The sequence below is a fragment of the Giraffa tippelskirchi genome, chromosome X (genome assembly GCF_054371585.1).
Source record: "Giraffa tippelskirchi isolate mGirTip1 chromosome X, T2T-mGirTip1v1.2.pri, whole genome shotgun sequence".
Classification (NCBI taxonomy): Eukaryota; Metazoa; Chordata; class Mammalia; order Artiodactyla; family Giraffidae; genus Giraffa; species Giraffa tippelskirchi.
Window position 1 is genome coordinate 143,633,909 of NC_137289.1, and position 22,911 is coordinate 143,656,819.

General features: G+C 41.9%; 1 protein-coding gene across 2 annotated transcripts in view; it reads right to left on the reverse strand.

The window, feature by feature from the left end:
- EGFL6 (EGF like domain multiple 6) overlaps positions 1-22,911 on the reverse strand; it is a 53,243-nt gene that overhangs the window by 23,505 nt on the left and 6,827 nt on the right. For both annotated transcript variants that reach the window (XM_081566446.1, XM_081566445.1), the window contains exons 2-4: positions 12,302-12,414; positions 5,980-6,072; positions 1,822-1,941 (exon numbers count right to left, since the gene is read on the reverse strand). In XM_081566446.1, coding sequence (XP_081422572.1) covers positions 1,822-1,941; positions 5,980-6,072; positions 12,302-12,414 — 326 coding nt within the window. The remainder of the gene's footprint in view (positions 1-1,821; positions 1,942-5,979; positions 6,073-12,301; positions 12,415-22,911) is intronic.

Here is a 22,911-nt window from a genome sequence, read left to right on the forward strand (position 1 = left end):
TCACAAAAACACACATCCCTAGTAGGGTTCCAGTATATATGGATCAAACGTGCCTATAACAAGGGAGCACAGTGAATATCCTCCCTTTATCCACCTGTATCTATAATATGCCAGTCAACCAGCTGGACGAAAGAGACTGCAAAGGGCTGGGTAAATAAAATCAGCATCCAGGAGAGACATTCAGGGCCACCTGGCCACTGTAAGCTATAAACAGGGAGGCAGAGGCAACCCTCACATGTATAGTAATAGACAAAGAGGGTACCAGGACAGACACACAGGCCACAGTAATGTAGCAAACACTGACCGATGGTTATATTTCTAGTTTATTCCTTTTCTCTTTAGTTGTGTTCTTTCAAAATTAATCTTCAAAATTTGCCTCATTTTATCCTTCCATTTGGAGAAAGATATCTTTTTTTGGCACTAATTAGGCTTTCATGGAATGTTTCAGAAACATCCATTAGCATATATCTTTTTTAAAATGGTAAGTGATGACTAGAAAACCCTGGACAGTTGTTCCCAAGGGGCTGGGGGGTGGGGGGGGCAGTACTGGCAAAGTTCTATTTGGTAGTGGTTACATGGATGCTGGCTTTATAAGAATTCATTAAGCTACATATTTGTTTCTTGGGGGTTTCTGTTTAATTTATAGTAAATATTTTTTAAAAATACTCAAAAAACAATTTTTAAAAAAGGCTCTCTGAATGCCTGCTTTATCTCTTAAGCATGCTTGCTAATGGAGACTCTAGTGGTGTTGGGGCACTTTGCCAAGTGGGACGAGCAGCTCAAGGATGAGGAAGGGGTGGGGGAAGCGAGCTATGCACGAGCCTGGATTTTACAACCAAGGGAGAGCCCAGGGTAGGCTGGGGAGTCAGAGGACCCTGCAACCATGGGAAGCTGGCAGAAGGCACAAGCTGTAGGCTTGCTGGGGGCGGCAGGGCGGATGGATTTGCTTTTCAGCTGCAACATAAAACCTGAAAAGCCTTCCTTCTCAATAAATGAATGGATATAGACATTTAGGCTCCCACAGGACATGGGTTCTCTTTATCAGAAAAGGGCTTTTCTTTTCAGGAATGTGAACTGGAATGGACTTCCAATAAGAGCCACTAATCTTTGAGCGTGGGGCAAGGGGCGTGAGAAAGCTGGTGGGAAGAACTGATGTCCTGAGATGGAACTGAGATTTATCACCTTCCTGAAACAATATGCTTATATTTTCAGTATGCTTATTTTTTTCATGAAGAATTCTAATTCATCCTTGTATATAGAGAGATACTCAATTTATCTTTCTCCTCAGTTACTCTTTTTATTTAAAAAACGACGTGGCCAGAACAGGCAAATCCAGAGAGACAGAATGCAGGGCTGGGGTGGAGGAGAAGATGAGTGGAGAGTGACTTCTAATGGGCACAGGGTTTCCTTTTGGGATGATGGAGGTATTCTGGAGAGTGGTGATGGTTTGCACAACATTGTGAATGTACAAAAATACCTGAATTGTACACTTAAAATTGTCAAAATGGTGAATTGCACAATATACGTATTTTACTACAATTAAAAATAAGTCCCAGAGGGAGGGGACATATATATATATGGCTGATTCATGTTGGTGTTTAGCAGAAACCAATACAATTCTGTAAAGCAATTATCCTTCAATTAAAAAATTAATAAATTGAAAAAAATAAGTGCGCAAAGATGTTTTAGTCTGGGGTGATGTGAGAGTCTTCAGGGCAGGGGGTTCCCCTCCAACAACTCAAGTCAACTTTGCCCCAAGCATTAAATGGCAAAAGTCAAGCCTCTAGGTTGACTGAGAGCAGGCCAGCTGCTGAAACTTACTGGAACATGTGGCGTCCGGCAGGAACATGTGGCCGCTGGGGCAAAAGCACTTGTAGCTACCATGTGTATTCACACATCTGTGTTGGCACGGCCGGGGTTTGAATCCACACTCATTCACATCTGCAGGGGGCAGTCAGAAAATGGAGAAAAGTGAACTGAAGGAGGAAACACCCAGATGTGGAATGGGGCTGGTCTCCCTGGACCCCAGCTGTGGGGGTAGGTACAAAGGGTGGTGACTCGCCTCTTCTCCAACCGTCATTAAAGCATTGGTGAGGATGTGGAGCAAACTGAACCATTGTACACTGCTGGAGGGAATGCAAATATAGGTACAACCACTCTGGAAAACTGTGTAGCAGCTAGATACAGACATACTCGTGAGCCAGTCACTCCACTCCTGGGCAAATGTCTAACAGAAACATGGGTACATGCCCACCAGACTTCCCTGGTGGCTCAGTCAGTAAAGAATCCGCCTGCAATGCAGGAGACCCGGGTTCAATCCCTGGGTCAGGAAGATCTTCTGGAGAAGGAATGGCAACCCACTCCAGTATTCTTGCCTGGAGAATCCCATGGACAGAGGAGCCTGGCAGGCTATACAGTCCATGGCGTTGCAAAGAGTTGGATACGAATGAGCAACTAAACCACCAAAAAATCACATGCTAAAATGATCACAGTAGCACTATTCTGAATTGCCTCAAACCAGAAAGAATGCAAATCTCTCCTCCCAAAAGGATGGATAAATGACTTGAACAAACCACAAGTACAAACAACTGTGGATGAAACTCACAAACATGATATTGACTGGGAGAAGCTGGACACAAATGAGCACACTGAAAACCAGGCATGAGTGAAAGAAACAAAACAAATCCAGGTACAATGACTCTGCGGTGTGAGAGACAAGGTACAGTTCCTTGTTGGGGGTTGGGGGCAAGTGATGGAAGGGAGCATGAGGGGTCTTCAGGGAGGCTAAGTTTCCATTTCTTGATCTGAATGCCAGCTACATGGGTGTTCTTGAACATTCATGGAGCTGTACATTGTTGATAGGTGTACAATTTTGTGTGTTTCCTACTTGAATAAAAAGTTAAAACATGTAATTTAGATACTGCTGCCTTTAACACTGTCCCAGATAGCCTATGACAGATGTCAACAGCGCAACCTCCTTTCAATTATTATTTTGAGCGGCCTCACGATGGCCAAATGGCCTTGTCTCACACCTTCCCTGAGGGAGCCCTGCCAGGCAGCTATTACTGGTGGTCAGGTCACAGGACAATATTTAATCCCATATAAAGGTGCTCAGAGGATGCTGTTACACAAGAAGGTTACAAAAAAAATATGTATATAGATACCACATTTTTAAAATAAGCATAGGAAAAAATGCCTAGGGAAATTCCCTGGCATTCTAGTGGTTAAAACTCAGCATTTTCACAGCTGGGGTCTGCGTCCTGTCCCTGGTCAGGCAACTAAGATCCTGCAAGGCATGTGGCACAGGCAGAAAAAACAACCTTGGGAGAGCAGGCTCTACACGTTTATAATGGTTACCTCCTGGGAAGATTGAGAGGGACTTTCTTCTCTAAGCTTTTCAGGGTTTCAAACATGAAACATTAAGAATGAATTAGCTTTTATTAAAATAGAAAATGATACATAAGGAAAAAAAACTTGTAAAGCCATCACGGGTTTCGTCTTTGGACACGTGGTGATGTGGTTGCCACATGTAGTAACTCCCTCAAGGCAGATATAGAAAGGAGAAAAGAACCAAATTCCATGCAAGACCAAAATTCAGCACAGTAACAGGCGAAGGCTGTTCTGGAAAATAAGTAAGTGGCTGCTTTCAGCTCTGAAAAGAACCTTACATGGAGATTTTCCGACACGTTAGCGGGACACTTGAACTCCCTTCTCTATCGCCAGTCCCCTGTACACTACCATCTCCTGTATGGATCCTAACTGCTTCAGAGGCATGAATTAAATAATGCTGGTTGGACATAACAGGAAAGCCAGGGATATTCCATCACTTGGCCTTAAGTCAGAGGCGTCTCTTGGAAGAAGCATTTTTGGGGAAAGACATCAGTTGGGTTGAGGACTGTGGCCATCAGTGGATATATATGGATTTTGATCAGGCGGCCCTGGGGCAGGGAGGCTGTGGGGAAAAGCCAGACAGCCCCACATGTGAGCCAACTGGACACTCCCTCAAAGTGAATATTTTGCCAGGACTTGAAAAGCAGCATGAAAAAATACCTTCTCCATTCCAACTCTCTTGAGAAGGTATCTTGGCAGAGAATCCAAGACATATGGAAAAACAGGTCTTCTGGTGAGAAAAGCTCTGGTAAGGGACATGGTTGAATTATTACTTATGAGAACATGGCTCCTGCCGTGCTTGCCTCAAGCCCTCTGGACACGGTTCTAAGGAGCACCTTGGCGGTGCTGGCCCCCATCCTGGGGTCGGGACAGGAGAGCTAGACGGTCCTCCCTGAGGCTGCAGGTCTGCCAGCACAAAGAAAAGATATGTGAGCATCTGGCCTTGGCAGTGGGGCGTGGGGGAAGAGTCAGGCAGATTCCTGGCTTTCTCTAGAATTCCATTCTCCCTTCTAGAACCCTAGCAGGGCTCTTTCCTAAGGGCAGTGGAACTGGATTTGCTGCTCTTTGCTTAACTGTGTTATAGAACTAGGGACCCTTTCTTAATTAGCGCAGGTTTCTTGGTGCCTGGGCTCCTCCACACTGGACATCTGGGGCCAGATCACTCTTAGCAGGGGGCTGCCCTGTGCACTATAGATGTTCAGCTGGGCTCTACCCACCAGATGCCAGTAGTAACCCCTCCGAATGTCTCCAGGCACCACCAGATGACCTCGAGGGTAAGACTTCCAGATTTATCAAAGGTGAGGGTGGGACGTTCTGGGAGAATGGCATTGAGACATGTGTATTGTCATATGTGAAACAGAGCACCATTCCATGTTCGATGCATGTGACAAGGGCTCGGGGCCGGGGCAGTGGGATGATCCAGAGGGATGGGAGGGGGAGGGAGGTGGGTGGGGGGTTCGGGAAGGGGAACACATGTAAACCCATGGCTGATTCTTGTCAATGTATGGCAAAAACTATTACAATATTGTAAAGTAATTAGCCCCCAACTAAAATAAATAAATTTATAAAAAAAAAAAAAAAAAAAAAAACAAAAAAAAACAGGATGCCCGGGTAAATATGAATTTCAGAAAAATGACTAATATTTGTTCAGTGTACATATGTCCCATACAATATTTTCAACATACATACACTATAAAATTATTTGTTGTTTATGTGAAATTGCATTTGAAAATAAGATTTAAATCTAACTAGGGATATATATTTTATCTGGCAAGTCTTCCTAGGGGACAAAACTGGTCACCTTAAGAACCACTGTTCTTAATGTTATAACCGTTTTAATACCTTCAGATAAACAGCCTATGACAAAAGTCAAAAATTGCCTTTTAAAATATATGAATTACAATAAAAATATGCATGTCATTCAACCCAACAATTCCATCTTTAGATATTTACCCTATAAAAATACTCAAAGGTGCAAGGATATGCATAGGATAATGACTGATATAGCGCTATTTGTAGTGGCAAAAAATTCTATAATAGTGGTTAAAGTATTTTTACGTAAATGACACAAGCATTTGCTCTAGGGACTAGGATAGAGCCTTAAAAAGTGTGAGACAGCTCTCTATGGGCTGACATGCAAAAAATGCCAATGAGAAATATCCATATTTGTAACTATAACAGAAAAGAAACTGCAGAGATGGAGCACAAACTCTTAGCTACGGGTGGAGGATGGACTGTGGGTGTTCACACTCACTTTTTAATTTATATCCTTTTGTTTTGTTGGATTTTCTTAAATAAAATATATGCGTTGCTACCTTAGCTTAAAAAAACAATAAACATGATTTGTTCAGAGGGAAAATAATGTTTTTTATCTGGCATCCTAACAAAAACATCAGAATGACTTTGACATTTTTCTGGAAGAGATTGATTAAAAAACCTCATTCTGAAACCACTTTCGTTTGAAGATTGGAGTTACAAACTACAGAATCCTGAGTGCTATACTGTGTTCCAAACACCACTGCACTGCCTGGGTTGATTCTGAAAGCTCTGGGGTAGGTCTGTATTACCACCATGGTCTCTGGTACTGACCTTGACTGCAGGTTTTCCCGGTGTATCCTGGAAAGCATCTACATTTGTTTGGTCCCACACACTCACCGAACTTGCATTCAGGTTCACACATGGCTGTGGAAATAAAAGGTATTTTGACAATTAAAGAATAGGAGCTAATAGGCATATGAAAAGATGTTCAACATGGCTAATTATCAGAGAAGGGCAAATCAAAACTACAATGAGGTATCATCTCACACTAGGCAGAACGGCTATCATCAAAAAATCTACAAATAATAAATGCTGGAGAGAGTGTATAGGAAAGGGAACCCTCCTACACTATTGGTGGGAATGTAAATTAGTGCAGCCACTAGAGAGAACAGTATGGAAGTTCCTCAAAAAGCTAAAATAGAGTTGCAATCCCACTATTGGGCATATATCTGAACAAAAATTTAATTTGGAAAGATATATACGTGCACTATCAACAATGGCCAAGACATGGAAATAACCAAACTAGCCACTGAAAGGTAAATGGATGAAAAAGATGTGATACATATATACAAAGGACTATTACTCAGCCATAAAAAAGAATAAAATAATACCATTTGTAGCAACATGGATGGACCTAGAGAGATTATCATACTAATTAAAGTAAGTCAGAAAGAGAAAGACAAACATCTTATGATATCACTTACATGTGGAGTCTAAAATATGAGACATATAAACTTATCTGCAAAACAGAAATGGACTCACACAGACAACAGACTTGTGGTCGCCAACGGGAAGGGAGGATGAGAGAGGGAAGGACTGGGAGTTTGGGAGTAGCAGATGCAAACTAGTGTATATAGGGTGAATAAACAACAAGGTCCTACTGTAGAGCACAGGGAACTATATTCAATATCCTGTGATAAGGCATAACAGAAAAGAATACGAAAAAGGAATACAACTATATATGTATAACAATCACTTTGTTGTATAGCAGAAATCAACACAACATTGTAAATCAACTATATTTCAATAAAGAAATTAAAAAGAACAGGGGTAGTCAGCCCAGTGAAATGCACACGTGTTAAACTTAGCTGCCTTCTGTGTGGCAGAGAAATCCATGGTGACATACAATACAGAGGGTGATCTTCTTCCTCTCCAGTTTGTTTTCACCTTTAAAATACTGAATAGTGCTTTGCTTCTGAACTACATCACCGGCCCCCATCTCCTCACCCCCCTCCACCCCACAAGTACAAGTTGACTATAACTTTGCCTAGCAGTGCCACACCTCCAGTGGCATTCAAAGAAAAAGAAAGCCTCCTACATTGCAATTAGGCAGTTTTGTATGTAAACACAAAAAGATTTAACAAAAGGAATATGATTTGTGAGCTGGAAGAAACTCCATAGTTACACTGGGCCAAGGTCCTTCTCCCTCTTTCTACTGTTTTTTTTTTTTTCTCTTCTGTATTATTTCCCCTGTTTCTCTTTTGAATGATCAAAATTTTTAAATTCTGTGTTATCAGCCAAAATGAACAAAGCACAGGTTGGAGGCAGGGAGACGCTGCCTCTGGTCCCAAGGATGGGAACCACAAGCATGATGGTGATGGCGATAATGATGGTGATGGAGGCATGCCAAAGGCAGGATTTGGTTTTCTGTTTTATCCACTTCTGTATCCAGACACCTGACACAAACTAGGAACTCAATAAATATTTGTTGGATGACTGAAGTGGCAGGAGAAACAAGGATAGGATGGGTAACAGATTGGATTGGGGGCAAGAAAACATAGTCAAAGATGGTGGAAAGTTTGAGTCTGGCTCATAAGGAGGAGACAGAGACAATGCTGTGGATAGGAAGAAAGGAAACGGGGAAAACCCAAAGACACAAAGGGGAGTGAAAAAGCAATGAATGAGAGAGGAACTAGGCAGGTAGGGAATCATGGACTCTCACATTTTCTGAATCTACTAGGAGTTCCAGAAACAGCAAGCATATGAAAGGATGACTCAGCAATTGCCAGAAATGCTTGCTTACTTCTCTGCACATTGATTCTCTGGCTCATAGAAGGTCCACCCCTAGGCAAGCCTGTTCCTAAAGACTCCGGCATATTCCCGTTTGACCCAACCCCACCTTTGCTAATGTCGCCATTCATCTCCCAGCTACCTGGAGTCAAAATCTCAGCTGTCTCTATTTATTCTTGTTCCCCAAACAATCACCTAACAAATAATCCCCAAACAATCCCCAGACAAGCATCCTACCCCTCTATCCCTGTTTCTACCATCAATTTCCTCGAGTAAGTATCGGGTTGGCCAAAAAAGTGTGTTTGGGTTTCTTTACGGTCGCGTACAGAAAAACCCAAATGAACTTTTTGGCCAAGCCAATATTTATCCAGCTGCTGGGAACCACTTAGCTCATAGATGTCTGGGAGATTTGTTGCATGCCTCTCTCTCTTTGCTTTCCTCACCTCAGTCTGTGACCAGGGCTTGGCTGACACACGGGCCTAACAGCTTAGCCCCTGGTTTCTGGGCAGGAAAATGCTGGGGTGCAATTACCACTCCAGAGCGCCCTGTGGGATCAGGATGAAGGCAAACTTCTCTTGAAGCCACATCTTTGCCTCGCTTCTTCCCTGGCTTCCTCACTTCCTTACAGATTTCTCCTGAGTGCCTCTCAACAGGATATTTGTGCAAGAATCACCTTCACAGGTGCTGCTCCTAGGATATCGATGTCCGATGTGACATTAAAGGCATATTCCAGAAGTATAGCTCTGATCATGCCATGTGTTGCCTCAGTTCAGTTCAGTTCAGTTGCTCAGTCGTGTCCGACTTTGCGACTCCATGGACTGCAGCACACCAGGCTTCCTTGCCCATAACCAACTCCCAGAGCTTGCTCAAACTCATGTCCATCAAGTTGGTGATGCCATCCAACCATCTCATCCTTTGTCATTCCCTTCTCCTCTCGCCTTCAATCTTTCCCAGCAGCAGGGTCTTTTCCAATGAGTCAGTTCTTTGCATCAGGTGGCCAAAGTATTGGAGTTTCAGCTTCAGCGTCAGTCCTTCCAAAGAATATTCAGGACCGATTCATTGCCTAGAAGTCATCAAATAATCTCTGTTGGGTACTGAATCCAGGACAGGGGTCATAACCATGATCTGGCCTCTGCCTTCTTTTAGTCTTACTCTGTTCCCTGAACCCAGGCAGCGATGAGGTCAAACCAGACTGCCTGCTCTTCTCTGACCTACTCTGCACTTTTTACCCCTTCTCAATTGTTAACCCACCCTGCGGCATCCCTCCCCACCACTACAATGGTTAATATCCTAACAATCCTTCAAGGACTACCATGTAGGGTCCCTCCTTCCAGAAGCTTGTACAGATTTCTCCAGCCACACATGAACTTCTGCTCATCTCTGAGAACTCCATAGAACTCTGGTAGGCTTCTCCCACAAAACTGATATCTTCATTATTCAATAACTAGCCAGATATTTCACTTCTATGTTTGACTTCTATCTGCTATCTGATACTAAGTGCTTTCAGAACAGGGATATAAACATTCATCTTTGTTTCTCCTCCTGCATTTAATAGTATGAACATGTTAAACAATGAAATAGTTTTGAATGACAAATAAAGCACTAAGTGTAGAACTTTGAACAGGGAAACATTTCAAGGCTTGAAGTAGATCGTAAGTGAGAGAAGGTAGGGGAAAACACGCTTCCCACCAAAGTTCTTCTACTTTTGGAGGCAAACAAGATAGAATTGGATTTCCAGGGTCTATTTTGTTATGATTATGCTCTTGGAGATGCAGCTTTAACTCTAGATGTTAGAAAAATAAACCTTTTTTTTAAGCCCCAAAGAATTCTGATTGCTCCCTGGAAAGTTATTTTCAATGTAGTCCAGATAGGAAAGCCCAGGATAAATGCCAAATAGAAGAGAGGAGAAGTGGTGAATATTAATACCCTTGCTGTTGGGAGGTCAGCACTCCAGAAAGACGTTTTTGATTTACGGTAACTTCAGATCTGTGATGGGAACAGCCAATCTATGGCATAGGGAAATTCCGTTTATGTCTAAAACGGCCTGAGATTTAAGTGTGCTTTAGATAAAGGAAGCTCTCTTGTTTAATTTCCCTGCAAACTCCTCCATCTTTCTGGAGTGTTGGAGGGCTCTTTATCCCATATCTCACTAAGTGACCCATATCTGAAGGCTAACGATACTCAGTGAAGCAGACCCTGCCCTGGGAGCAGATTTAAGCAGGGCAGAGGCCGAAATCTAGAAAGCTCTGGCATAGAGGCAGGGCCTCTGAAGGACTGAGGGGTGATCAGTCAATGGAGGTGAAGGCCAGGGCAGACTGCACCCTCACAGGCTGGAGCCTGGCTCTGCCTGTTCAGGCAAGTTGGCATGCATTCCTGTCTCATCAGCATGCACCCCATGGCTTAGAAATCAGAGGCCTGGTGATCAGGGACTAACCAGCCTATTGTCTGGTGCTTCAAGGAGCATATGACTTTACCGTCAAGAAGGACCATGCCGATTCAATGCAATATGATACAGATCATAGATACAAAAATCATTGCCATTTACTGTGTCAACATTTGACAGGGGCAGAGGGTGGGCTGACCATCTCTTTGGCTTGCCAAACGTGCAGAGGGAGTGGTGTGTTGGAATGTCCTTTAGCATCTGGCTTTCAATTCTTTTCAGGCTTCCGGTATGAATACTGGCCACAAAAGCGGTGAGAATGTGATTGGTTGTGTGCGCCATGGTCAGACTACTCGGATCTAGTTATAGAATAGCCCTTCCAGAAAAGCAAAGCTCACCCTCATTTATTTACCGGAGACATGCAAGTTTTATGGCCAGAGGTCCTGAGGTTCGTGTGACTGTAAGAGAGATTCCAAATCAGGTATGCCATGTGGTTTTTGACCCTTTCCACCTGACTGACTTCAAAGAAAAATGTGTCATGTTGTGTTTAGAAGGAGAAAAAAGCAACACTGAACTCCCTCATCACCTGCTGCTTTGACGGACAGAAGTCTGCAAGGGAGGAAATGGAGCCTGAGTGAGCTTATCTACCTTGCCCAAGGTCACCCACGTCAGTCTGGTTCTCAAGACAATGCCCTTGATCACGACCCACCCGATCAGTGTGAGGACCACCATTTTCAACTGACAAAGTCCCAGGGGAATGTTTTAACTTTCTTTTGCTAGGCAGGCAGCGACAACCTTCAAACATTTCTTCTACTATCTTCACACTCTTGTCATCTCCTCCTAAGGGAACTGTGACAGTGCAGGGTTTTACATAATATCAAACATGTGGGAGTGAGATCAATGTCCTCCAATGTTTCGTGGATTTCGGACATGATCAAGTTCTGCCCGCAGCTACAGTCTACCCAGATTATTTTTGAACCAGCTAAATCAAAGATGAGGAGGCTGGGGCAGAGAAAGAGCAGAAAAAGAAGGTAGAATTATTATTCTTAAAAATCACTAACACTTTTGGGCTTTATAGTTTATAATCCAATATGATCCACATCAGTGCCTAAAGTATATGGGACGTGCAAATGTCTGTTCATCCCACCTAACAGATTAAGGATTCAGGTTCTATGCCACCTACTAGGTACACAAGGCCCTGAGACCAGATTCCTGCCCTGAATGAATGTACCCCTGGTTAGTCAGCTACGAAGAATACAGATTTGATTCTTTTACACTGTGAGTGTTGATTATTATAGAAATTTACATGAAAAACAATGCAACACAAAACTCTGTGCTCATCCTTAGCCTCCCCAACTCTTTTGAAATTGTCAGAGGCCTCTCTTGGAGTTCCTAACACTGGTCTGAGAAACGATGTCAAAAGCAAATTATGGAAACTTAGTTTGAAATGTACACAATAGAACCATGCATATCTTGCATATATATGCACGCATCCCTTGGAACCATCTAGAAATTGGCGCAATGGACTTGAAAAACGTGAGTAACCAAACTACAAAGTAAATGGCTAACCTTCTTGTTTGTGACCAAAGCCTACTGGTTGAGTGATTCATAATTAGAAAGTGGAATTCATTAGAAATCAGTTGGAAAAATTATAATTAGAATGAGGTATTTCTTGACCTGTTTTTGCCTAACTCAGTTTTTCTAGATTAAAACAAAAACAGCCATACTAAGAGAACAGCAGAAATAATCGATGAAACAGGGCTCCTAAAACAAACACATCATATCAAGGGTGATGGTGTCAGCCATATTTTGAATGGGAAGAGATCTCACAAGAGCCTAGACCTTGGGTGTCAGTTAGGACTGTGTCCTTGCTCTGGAAAAGCCACTGGCAACCTGGTGACAGCTTATGGTGTCACAGAGAAAAAATGCAGGACCCAGGTCAACTACCTGAGCACCGGGTGGTCTGAGTTTTTACAAAAGTACCTTCACAGACTCCCTTGCTGCTCCTTCTCCAGCCATAGCAGCAGGCCAATATGGTTCCATAGCGACAGACACCAGGCTGGAGCGACGATGCTGACAACTCGTGATCCCTTGGACTGTGGATAAAGAGCCACATGTTAGTACTGAGAAAACAGGAAGCACCATAGAGACTCTGCCCTGCTACTCTATGGACAGGAGACATGACAGTTACCTGGTCAATTTCCACAAACCTGCTGGAAGTGCTAGATCAGATTTTGAAAACCTGAATTTCAGATTGCCAGCCTCTACTATCATCCTTTACCAGCCTTCACCAATAATCGTGCTAAGTCACTTCAGTCGTGCCCAAATCTTTGCAACTCCATGGACTGTAGCCCACCAGGCTCCTCTGTCCCTGGGATTCTCCAGGCAAGAATACTGGAGTGGGTTGCCATGTCCTTCTCCAGGTCCCCAATATTTAGCATCAGCCATTTCCTTCTTGCTCAGGGCTAAAAGAATTGGATTACATGGGACTTCCCTGGTGGTCCAGTGGATAAGGTTCCAGCTGCACTGGTCCACCTGCCAGTGCAGGTAACACAGGTTCAATCCCTGGTCTGAGAGGGTTCTATACGCCGTGGGGCAATTAAGCCCACGCGCCATAGCTAGTGAGCCTGTGCTCTGCAACAAGAGAAGCCAGCACAATGAGAAGCCCGTGCACTGCCACTGGAGAGTAGCCCCCACTCTCTGCAACTAGAGAAAAGCCCGCGCAGCAACGAAGACCCAGTGCAACCATTAAATAAATAAATAAACAGAAGGAGTTACATATAATCTATGAAACTAGGCCACATAAAAGTGGCCCAGATCGTCTGCTTCTGAACCCTGGAGAGGGCCAGTTTTCAGATTCGCTCTGTGCAGACACACTGGCTCCCCAGGTCTGTGTCCAGCTCCATGCCCTGTGTGCTCACGTGACTCCCTGGCCCCCATGGCTTTGTCCCAGACAAGAGTGCTACCCCTCTGCCCCACTGGCTACCTGGGGGCCACTGAACAAACTGGAATCTTGATACACTAGAGACAGTTAAAGCTGGAAAGACGCTATAGAGAGCCTTCATGCAAGCCATCTCCTGTTACAGATGAGGCAACTCCAGCCCAAAGGAGCAGTCACAACACCAGCAGATCCCTGTCAGCGGTTCCAGCCCAGGGTGCCCTCCTCACTCCTGGAAACACAATTCACTCAACTCTTCATCTGTAAAGCAGAGGTTGGCAGATGTTTTCCATAAAGGGGCAGATGGTAAACAGTTTAGCCTCTGTGAGCCACGGGGTCTTTGTCCAAGTGCAAAAGCAGCTGCAAGCAACAGTAGATAGATGGGCATGGCCGTATTCAGTAAGTATTTATGGACACTGAAACATTTGAATTTCATAAGCTTTCCACATGTCATGCAATAATATCCTTTTTTGGTTTAGTTTTAACCGTTTATAAAGTAAAAACCATTCTTAGCTCAAGAGCCACATAGAAACAGAGGGCCACCTAGCCTTGGCCTGAGGGCTGCAGTTTGCTGCCCTTGACCTAGAGGCTGGAAAGAGCGGGCCCCGACCCCAAGCGCCAAGGTGGTAGCTTGCTGCGCACTCAACGACTGGACAGGGTTACCACCAGATTCTGGGAGAAAAGACTTCAGTTGTATATTTGGTGGATGGCTGGGGTTATTTCCTCTTGCATATTAAATACACAATAAAATGCATGCATATTAAACACCCGGGCACTTTAACAGACAAGGAATGTACATTTGACCATGTGCTTTCTGCTGCAACTGTAACCACCATCCAATTCCAGGGCACACCTAATTCCAGCATTTAGTCCCAATTCTCCCCTCCCTCCATCCCCTGGCAACCACAAATTTACATTCTGTCTCTAGATTTGCCTATATGGTCTTTTTGTGTCTGACTTTTTTCATTTAGCATATTTTTAAGGTTCACTCATCTTGTGGCACACAAGAGTACTTTGTTCTTTTTTTTACTGATGAATAATATTCTATTGTATGAATAGACCACATTTATCTGTTTGTCAGTTGATGGACATTTGGGATGTCTCTACTCTTTGGCTATTAAGAATAATGCTGCTATGAACACTGTGTATTAGCTTTTGTATGAACATATGTTTTCGTTTTTCTTGGGTATATACCTAGGAGTGAAATTGCTGGATCATAGGCACTCTATGTTTAACTTTTTGAAGAACTAACACACTGTTTTCCTTCCTTTTCTCCTTTGCCTTTTGCTTCTCTTCTTTTCTCAGCTATTTGTAAGTCCTCCTCAGTCAATCATTTTACCTTTTTACATTTCAGGAAATGAATGGAAGCCTGGCTGCAGCCCATGCAGTAACAAAGAGTCAGACACGACTGAGTGATTGAACAACAACAAAACACTGTTTTCCAAGATAGCTGTATCGTTTTACACCTCCACCAACGGTGTATGAGGACTCCAACTTGTCCACATTCTCACCAGCGCTTGTTATTGTCAGTTTTTTAATTACAGCTATTCTAGTGGTTGAGAAGTAGTACTGTGCTTTGATTTGAATTTCCCAGATGGCTAATGATGTCAAGCATTTTTTATGTGTTTATTGGCTCTTTGTGTATCTTTTTTGAAGAAAGGTCTATTCATGTCCTTTCCCCATTTTCCAATTGGGTTATTTGTCCTGATATCCTTAAGAATGAAACAAAAAGATCAAAACTAATTTGTAAAAACAGCTGTCCCCATGCCCTGATGAATAAGGTAATATAATTTTACCTCACCCTGAGAAAAAAATCCTCCATCTAGATCCTCAGTCAGTTTTTTCACCATGTTTGTACTAAACTTTGACAAAGTGCCCACATCTGTTTTCTCTTCCTTTAACAACATGGAGCTGAGTTTGGGGAGCAGAGTGGAGGGAGAAACCGACTCTGCCTGGAAGAGAAGAAGATGTCACAGTTCAGGTGGATTTAAAAAGAACACATGACAAAGAAGAAACCTATAGAGGGGGATATTCTGCCTTTGGGAGTTTAATTCCATATTTTTATAAGGAACGTGTGATTCATTTAGTGAGATTTGAATCTATCAACAAATCATGGAGCTGACCTGTAAACTTCTTTTTTTTAATATTTTTATTTTGTATTGGAGTGTAGCTGATTTACAATGCTGTATAGTTTCAGGTGTACAGCAAAGTGATTCAGTTATATATATATATATATATACATATATCGATTCTTTTAAAATTCTTTTCCCATTTAGGTTATTACAGAACATTGAGTAGAATTCCCTGTGCTATAGAGTAGGTCCTTGCTTGTTATCTATTTTAAATATAGCAGTGTGCACAGGTCAATCCCAAACTCCTAAATTATCCCTCTCTCCTACCTTTCCCCTTTTCCCACTTTTCCCCTTCTTGACCTCAGATTTGCAAGCAATAAGTGCCCCAGCTCCAATAGGAAGGGCCTTACCTATTCCCTGATGCCAAAAAACCCAGCTTCATCCTCAAAAGGAGCCATCAAGAACATGAGGAGTCAGTGGCCTGCAAGTTGGAGCAGAGAAAGTGGTGTGTGTGTGAATCAGGGGAGTGAGAAGGGAAGCAGACAGAACAGTGGGAGGGAGAAGGAGCAGGAGATAAACAAGGGCCAGAAAGGAAGGGCCTGTGTCCACATGAAACATTTGGCCCATCCTAAAGGCGCCAGAGAGTTATACAGAGATTTCAAGCAGTTGGAAATAGCAAGGATTTTGCAAGACACAAAGCAGCTTCCATAGAAGTGAGGTGAACTCAACAGGCGCCAACAAGATTATTGAAACATTACACCAAAAGCAAAGGCAAGAAAAGCAAAAGCAAACAAGTAGGAACTACGTCAAACTAAAAAGCTCTGCCTAGCAAAGGAAACCAACAGAATGAAAAGGCAACCTACCAAATGGAAGAAAATATTTGCAAATCATGTATCTGATAAGGGGCTAATGCCCAAATATAAAATATAATATAAATATTTATAATATAAAAGGAACTCAAACAACGCATTTCCAAAAAAACCACTCTGATTTTAAAATGGGTAGAAAATGTGAAGAGACATTTTTTCAAAGGAAGACATTCAGATGGCCAACACACATATGAAAAGATGCTCAACATCAACTAGTCATCAGGAAAATGCAAATCAAAACAACAATGAGGCATCACCTTACACCTGCCAAAATGGCTATCATCAAAAGACAACAAATAACTAGTGTCGGTGAGGATGTGAAGAAAAGGAACCATCCTACACTGTTGTTGGGAATAAATATTGGTACAGCCATTCTGGAAAACAGCATGGAGGGTCCTCAAAAATTTTAAAACAAAACAACCATACAATCTAGCAGTTCCATTTCTGGGTATTTATCCAAAGAAAATCTATATGCTCCCCTATGTTCACTGCAGCATTATTTACAACAGCCAATATATGGAAACAACCTAAGTGTCTATCAATGAGTGAATGGATGAAAAAAAAAGTGGTATATGTGTACAATGGAATATTATTCAGCCATGATAAAGAAATAAATCTTGCCATTTTCAACAACATGGATGGACCTTGAGAGCATTATGCTACATGAAAGACAGATTCTGTATGACCTCACTTATATATACTTCGATGTGGAATCTAAAAAACAGACCAAAAAACCACCCAAGCTCAAAGATACAGAGAAGAGATCTGTGATTGCTGGCAGGGGCCACAAAACAGGTAAAGGGGATCAAAAGGTACAAACTTCCAGTTATACTATAAACGAGTCTTGGGGATATAATATACAGCATGGCCACTAGAATTAATTGTGCATGCTCATGCTCAGGTGCTAAGTCGTGTCTGACCCTTTGTGACCCCACGGACTGTAGTCCGCCAGGCTCCTCTGTCCATGGGATTCCCAGGCAAGAATACTGGAGTGGGTTGCCATGCCCTCCTCTAGGAGATCTTCCCCACCCAGGGATCGAACTCGAGTCTCCTGTGGTGGCAGGCAGATCTTTACTACTGAGCCACCAGGGAAGCCCCATCGTTAATAATACTGTAATGCATATTTTAAAGTTGCTAAGATAATAAATCTTCAAAGTTGCCATCACAAGGAAAAAAATGTTGTAACTATGTATGGTTTAGAGATGGTAACTAGACTTATTGTAGTAATCATTTTGCAGTGTATACAAGTATCGAATCACTGTGTTGTACATATGAAATGAACATAATGTTTTATGACAATTATACCTAAAAAAAGATTACTGAAACTGTGAGATGTGAAATTACAAAGAAACAAATCGAAATGTTGAAATATGATTTTTTTTTTTTAAAAGCTTACTTAGAAACTTTGGTGAAAAAGCCCAGGGTTCCCTGTACAGGTGGTCAAACTCATTTCATATGTATTTGTCAAAGTCAATTAGTTTTGATTGTGGAGAATACTGCCTGGGGTTAACTGAGAGAAGAAAGTTACCAGAAGGTGAAATTCATATACTGTTTGTACATTAACAGAACTCTACAGAGAAATCTGCTTTCTCGAGTTTTATTGTTTTCACATGTTTGCCTTTAGGTGAAAAGGTGAAACTGAGAAATCTGAGGTGTATTAATTTCTTCCAAGCCATCATTTTTAACACTGTACAAAGTATCACTTGTAAAGTTCTCCAAAATGTTAATGATGAACACTTGAGCCATGAAAAACTTGTTAATGAAGTCAGATTTCTTATCCACTCTCAGGGATTCCTTCCCTGGTCACAAATGCATTTTAGTATTATAGCTCTGTTGGAAGACACCAGAAATTCGACATTACATCTAGCCTTCTTCTCACTTGTTTAAAATATGGAAAGAACAACTAAGACTCAACTCATGATTGAGAAATATACAATGGATTCTGGATGTTCAGGCAACTACACAAATCATAAAACATCGCTTCGGTCTCCAGCTGCTCTATGGATGCAGAAACATGTTCTGTGCATATTTCCTACAGGAGAGCAAGCACCTTGAAAGAACTCTGTAGGAAAAGCCATCAGAGAACCATGAGAGTCCATAAATGAGCAACGTGCCTTGTAATTAATGAGTGTGCAGTCCATGTAGTCACCCAGTTTTGAGAGACAGCTTCAAAGGGATAGCCACAAATGGGATTTTACTGGTTTAATCATCAAATTCTACATCTGGTCAGGAAAGTGGGAAAGCAGTTTAAAAGAGGTAAATCACTAGTGGATAGAATGGCTAATAATTACTTGCTGATTTGTAGATGCAGGAGGAAATTCATTTATTACACCAAGAATCCAGTTCTGCATTCTATGCTTGCTAGTTTTTTTTTAATTCACATATGGCAGCTATTTAAAATTATGGATAAAAATAAAATTAATTATTAAAAATGTTTCTGATTAAGCTGAAACAATATTATTGAGGGGAAGAGAGAATCTACCACAGGCAAGCACACTATTGATGATAACAGTGGGACACACTATCTTATAAAATCTTTTTTAAAACTGCTAAAAAAAAAAAAGCTTTAACTTTTTGTTTCTGCGTAGTTCTTGAAGGACATTGCAAGTAAATGTTAGTAAGTAATTCAGATTGCTTTCCCAGCATCATCTCCTACCTGCCTTTTGCCCTAATTTCAGGGCCAATCACTAACTTTCCCACCACTAATTCGATCACTCTTTTAATATCTAGTTGTGAGTACTCTGGAATAAGAAATACAAACTATTAGGTGAAACCACATGAAACTATGATTTTAGAAGTTAAAAATGTCCAAATATCTGTAATATCATATATTACAATTTAATGATCATGGAATAGAAGGCTAAGTGCTCAGTAAATCCATTTCTGTGTTTTCTGGGCACAAAGCTACACTATACTTCCCAGCCAGCCTGCTGGTTAGGTGGGGCCACATGACTGGTTTTGGCCAACAGAATGGGGGTAGACCATCTCCAAGCCTGTGCACAAAGCCTCCTGTGGGATCTTCGACTCCATTTCCATCAGCCCAATATAGAGAACACTGTGGCCCTGGCAAAAGATGGCACCTCAAGATGGATGGAATCTGGTCCCATGTGAAAGCATGTAGCAGACTCTCTCAAATGTGTATTGGACTTGAAGGCAGGCAAAAAAATGAACTTCTACTGTGTTCAGCCACTGTGATTTTGGGATGGTTTGACACATAAAGTTAGCCCACCTTGATGAAGAGAGTAATATTCCAAGACCATTTCTTTTCCTAAAGTCTAGTACACATGATCTTTTCCTCATGTGTGAATCCACTGAAACAACAAACAAAAACTTAGAAAGCTATCAGTATGATTTGCATTTAGTTTCATATTTAGCAAAGCATTTTTTTTAATGTGCATAATTGGAGCAGGGCATTCTGGGAGATCAAGAATGCATCGTTAAGGCATAGTCCTGAATTTAAGAGACATCTGAGTATAATGAGCTCATATGCATTTGGCTGGATTAACCCAACTCCATGGAACCTGATAAACCTGGAGTGATCAATAAAAAAGGAGTTCCTGTCCTTTCAGGAACCTAGAAAGAGAAAGCTAGAAAGAGAATTCTTGGTCTTGGACTGAAAGTATCCCACCAACATTCTCTGCCACCCTGGGAGGTCTGACCAGGCTAGACAGCTGCTTGTGGATGCGTGGTTGTGCGCTCTGCCTCTGATCTCTCTTCCTAAACAACACTGGACATATAGAAGGCTCAGAGCACCCAGTCCTGAGGCAGGGAAGTGGCACTGTAGGTGAACAGTCTCTGTGGGGAGGAGGCCCTGAGCTGCGGCTCTCTGAGCTACATGCTGAATTGCCCAGAGCTCCTTTCACGCCTTATACAGCTTGCTGTTGACACTGATCAGATTAATCACAAATCGCTGTCTCCACAGCTGAAGTTAATTTTTAAAATATTCCAGGGGTTGTGCAAGTCGTATAGTATTTCTTCACGGGATTCCTTATTTTCTGCACAAATACACTTTGCCAGAATTCTTAGTATGCTTGTTTATGGTCAGGTTCCAGGAAACTTTATGATACTCTCCAAGACAAATTGAGAAGTTAAAACTTTTTTGCTGATGTTTTTACATTTAAATATTGCCAAATGAAAGAAATGAAGAATTTTCTAAATACGGACAACAAGGTCCAGCCAGAAGAGATTTGTTTTTGCTTTCTCCTGTTTTTATCATAACTTCCAGCATGGCAAGTCCATAGTACCCAGCTAGTTAAGATAAATTCTGGGCTCCCATCCATTTTTGACATACAGAGTCCAAGTCCAGTAGGCTCAGGATGCTCCCAAAACATCTCACTTTCCTGGGTGTATAGGCGTCTGAGAACCCAATCCAAAATGCTCAAGCTATCAAGTGTATCCCAGTGTGTATTGATGCATCTTCAAATTTCCCATGCCATGAGTATACAAAACTTGGAACTCTCCACTGCTTCCTCTATTTCTCTCCCTTATTCTTAACCCAATGGAGAGTCACTGGAAAGTTTTAAGGAGAGGGCTGATCTGACCTAATTTATTCTCAAGGAGAAAACTCTAAGACATAGACTAGAGGGGACAAAAGAAGCAGCAAGGGGAAGCTCTTGGCGGCTGGGGGGGGGGGTTGGTTCCAGTGAGAGAGGATGGTTATGAGGCTGGATGGTGGCAGGTAGGAGGGAGAGATGGAGATGGACTTGACACATGGTCTGGAGTAGGACTTGGCACCTGACTATGTATAAATGGGGAGGAAGAGGGAATTGTCAGGAACGATGCCCAGGTTTTCGACACTAATCAGTCTGGACACTCCTGGAATGAGGGAATGGATGAGAAGCAGGGAATGAGTTTTGGAGAGCTGACCAAGAGTTCAGTTTTGGATGTCCTAAGCTCAGTGAGACATCCCGATGGATAGGGCAAGAACTGACAAGGGATTAATCTCCAAAATATATAAACAGCTCATGCAGCTCAATATCAAGAATACAAACATCCCAATCAAAAAATGGGTGGAAGATCTAAGCAGACACTTCTTCAAAGAAGACACTCAGATGGCTAAAAAGCATGTAAAAAGATGGTCAATATCACTAATTATGAGAGAAATGCAAATTAAAACTACAATGAGGTATCATCTCACACCAGTCAGAATGGTCATCATCAAAAAATCTACAAACAATAAGAGACGGTATGGAGAAAAGTGAACCCTACTACACCGTCAGTGGGAATATAAACTGGTACAGCCACTATGGAGAACAGTATGGAGGTTCCTTAAAAAACTAAAAATAGAGCTACCATATGACCTAGCAATCCCACTCCTGGGCATGCATCTGGAGAAAATTATAATTCAAAAAGATATATGCACCCTAGTGTTCACTGTAGCACTGTTTACAACAGCCAGCACATGGAAACAACCTGAATGTCCATCAACAGAGGAATGGGCAAAGGAGATGTGGTACATCTATACAATGGAATATTATTCAGCTATAAAAAAGAATGAAATAATGCCATCTGCTGCAACATGGATAGATCTAGAGATTGTTATACTGAATGAAGTAAGTCAGAGAAAGACAAACACTATATGGCATCACTTACATGTGGAGTCTAAAAAAAGGGGGTACTAATAAACTTATCTACAAAATAGCAATAGAGTCAGAGATGTAGAAAGAAAACTTGTGGCTACCAGTAAAGAGGGGGTAAGGGATAAATCAGAAGATTGGGATTGACATATACAAACTACTATATAGAAAATAGATAACCAGTAAGGACCTACTGTACAACACAGGGAACTGTAGACTCTGTAATGGCCTATATGGGAAAAGAATCTAAAAAAGAGAGGATATATGTATATATGTAACTGATTTACTTTGCTGTACACTTGAAACTAAAACAGCATTGTAAATCAAGTATTCTCCAATAAAAATTAGAAAAAATAAAAAAGAGAACGCAGCAGAAAGAGCCTAAGATTTAAGATTCACATTTTTAAGTCATCGACATACAGACAGCGTGAAAGAGAAAGGACTGGAAAGATCCCCTGGAGATAGTTTAGATAAGGAAGATAATAGGGTCAGAGACTGATCTCTGTAGAAATGAAGGCTGGGAAAGGAGGCTGAGGAGTAATCAGTGTGAGAGAGGGAAAATGAGAATGCTTTGTGATGTTTTTAAAATATGCCCACCAATTCTTTGATATTCCTCCTTTAAAAAGTTAAGCCCAATTCCCCTTCCCTTATGAAATAGAGCAGGACTCTATAGTCTTTCCCCAACATGTCTTCCTATTGTTTTTTGTCTGTAGAAAAATTTAATCAGATAAGTGAGAAAATGCAGAAGCAAAGGAGACACAATAATAATAGTTTCAGTTCAGTTCAGTTGCTCAGTCATGTCCAACTCTCTGCGACCCCATGGACTGCAGCACACCAAGCTTCCCTGTCCATCACCAACTCCTGGAGCTTGCTCAGACTCATGTCCATCGAGTTGGTGATGCTATCCAACCATAACAATAATAGTTTAGTCATTAAGAAATGTCAAGGACCTTTAGTTCCTCCTCAAGAGCTATAGGGAGAAGGCAATGGCACCCCACTCCAGTACTCTTGCCTGGAAAATCCCATGGACAGAGGAGCCTGGTAGGCTGCAGTCCATGGGGTCGCTAAGAGTCGGACACGACTGAGCGACTTAACTTTCACTTTTCACTTTCATGCATTGGAGAAGGAAATGGCAACC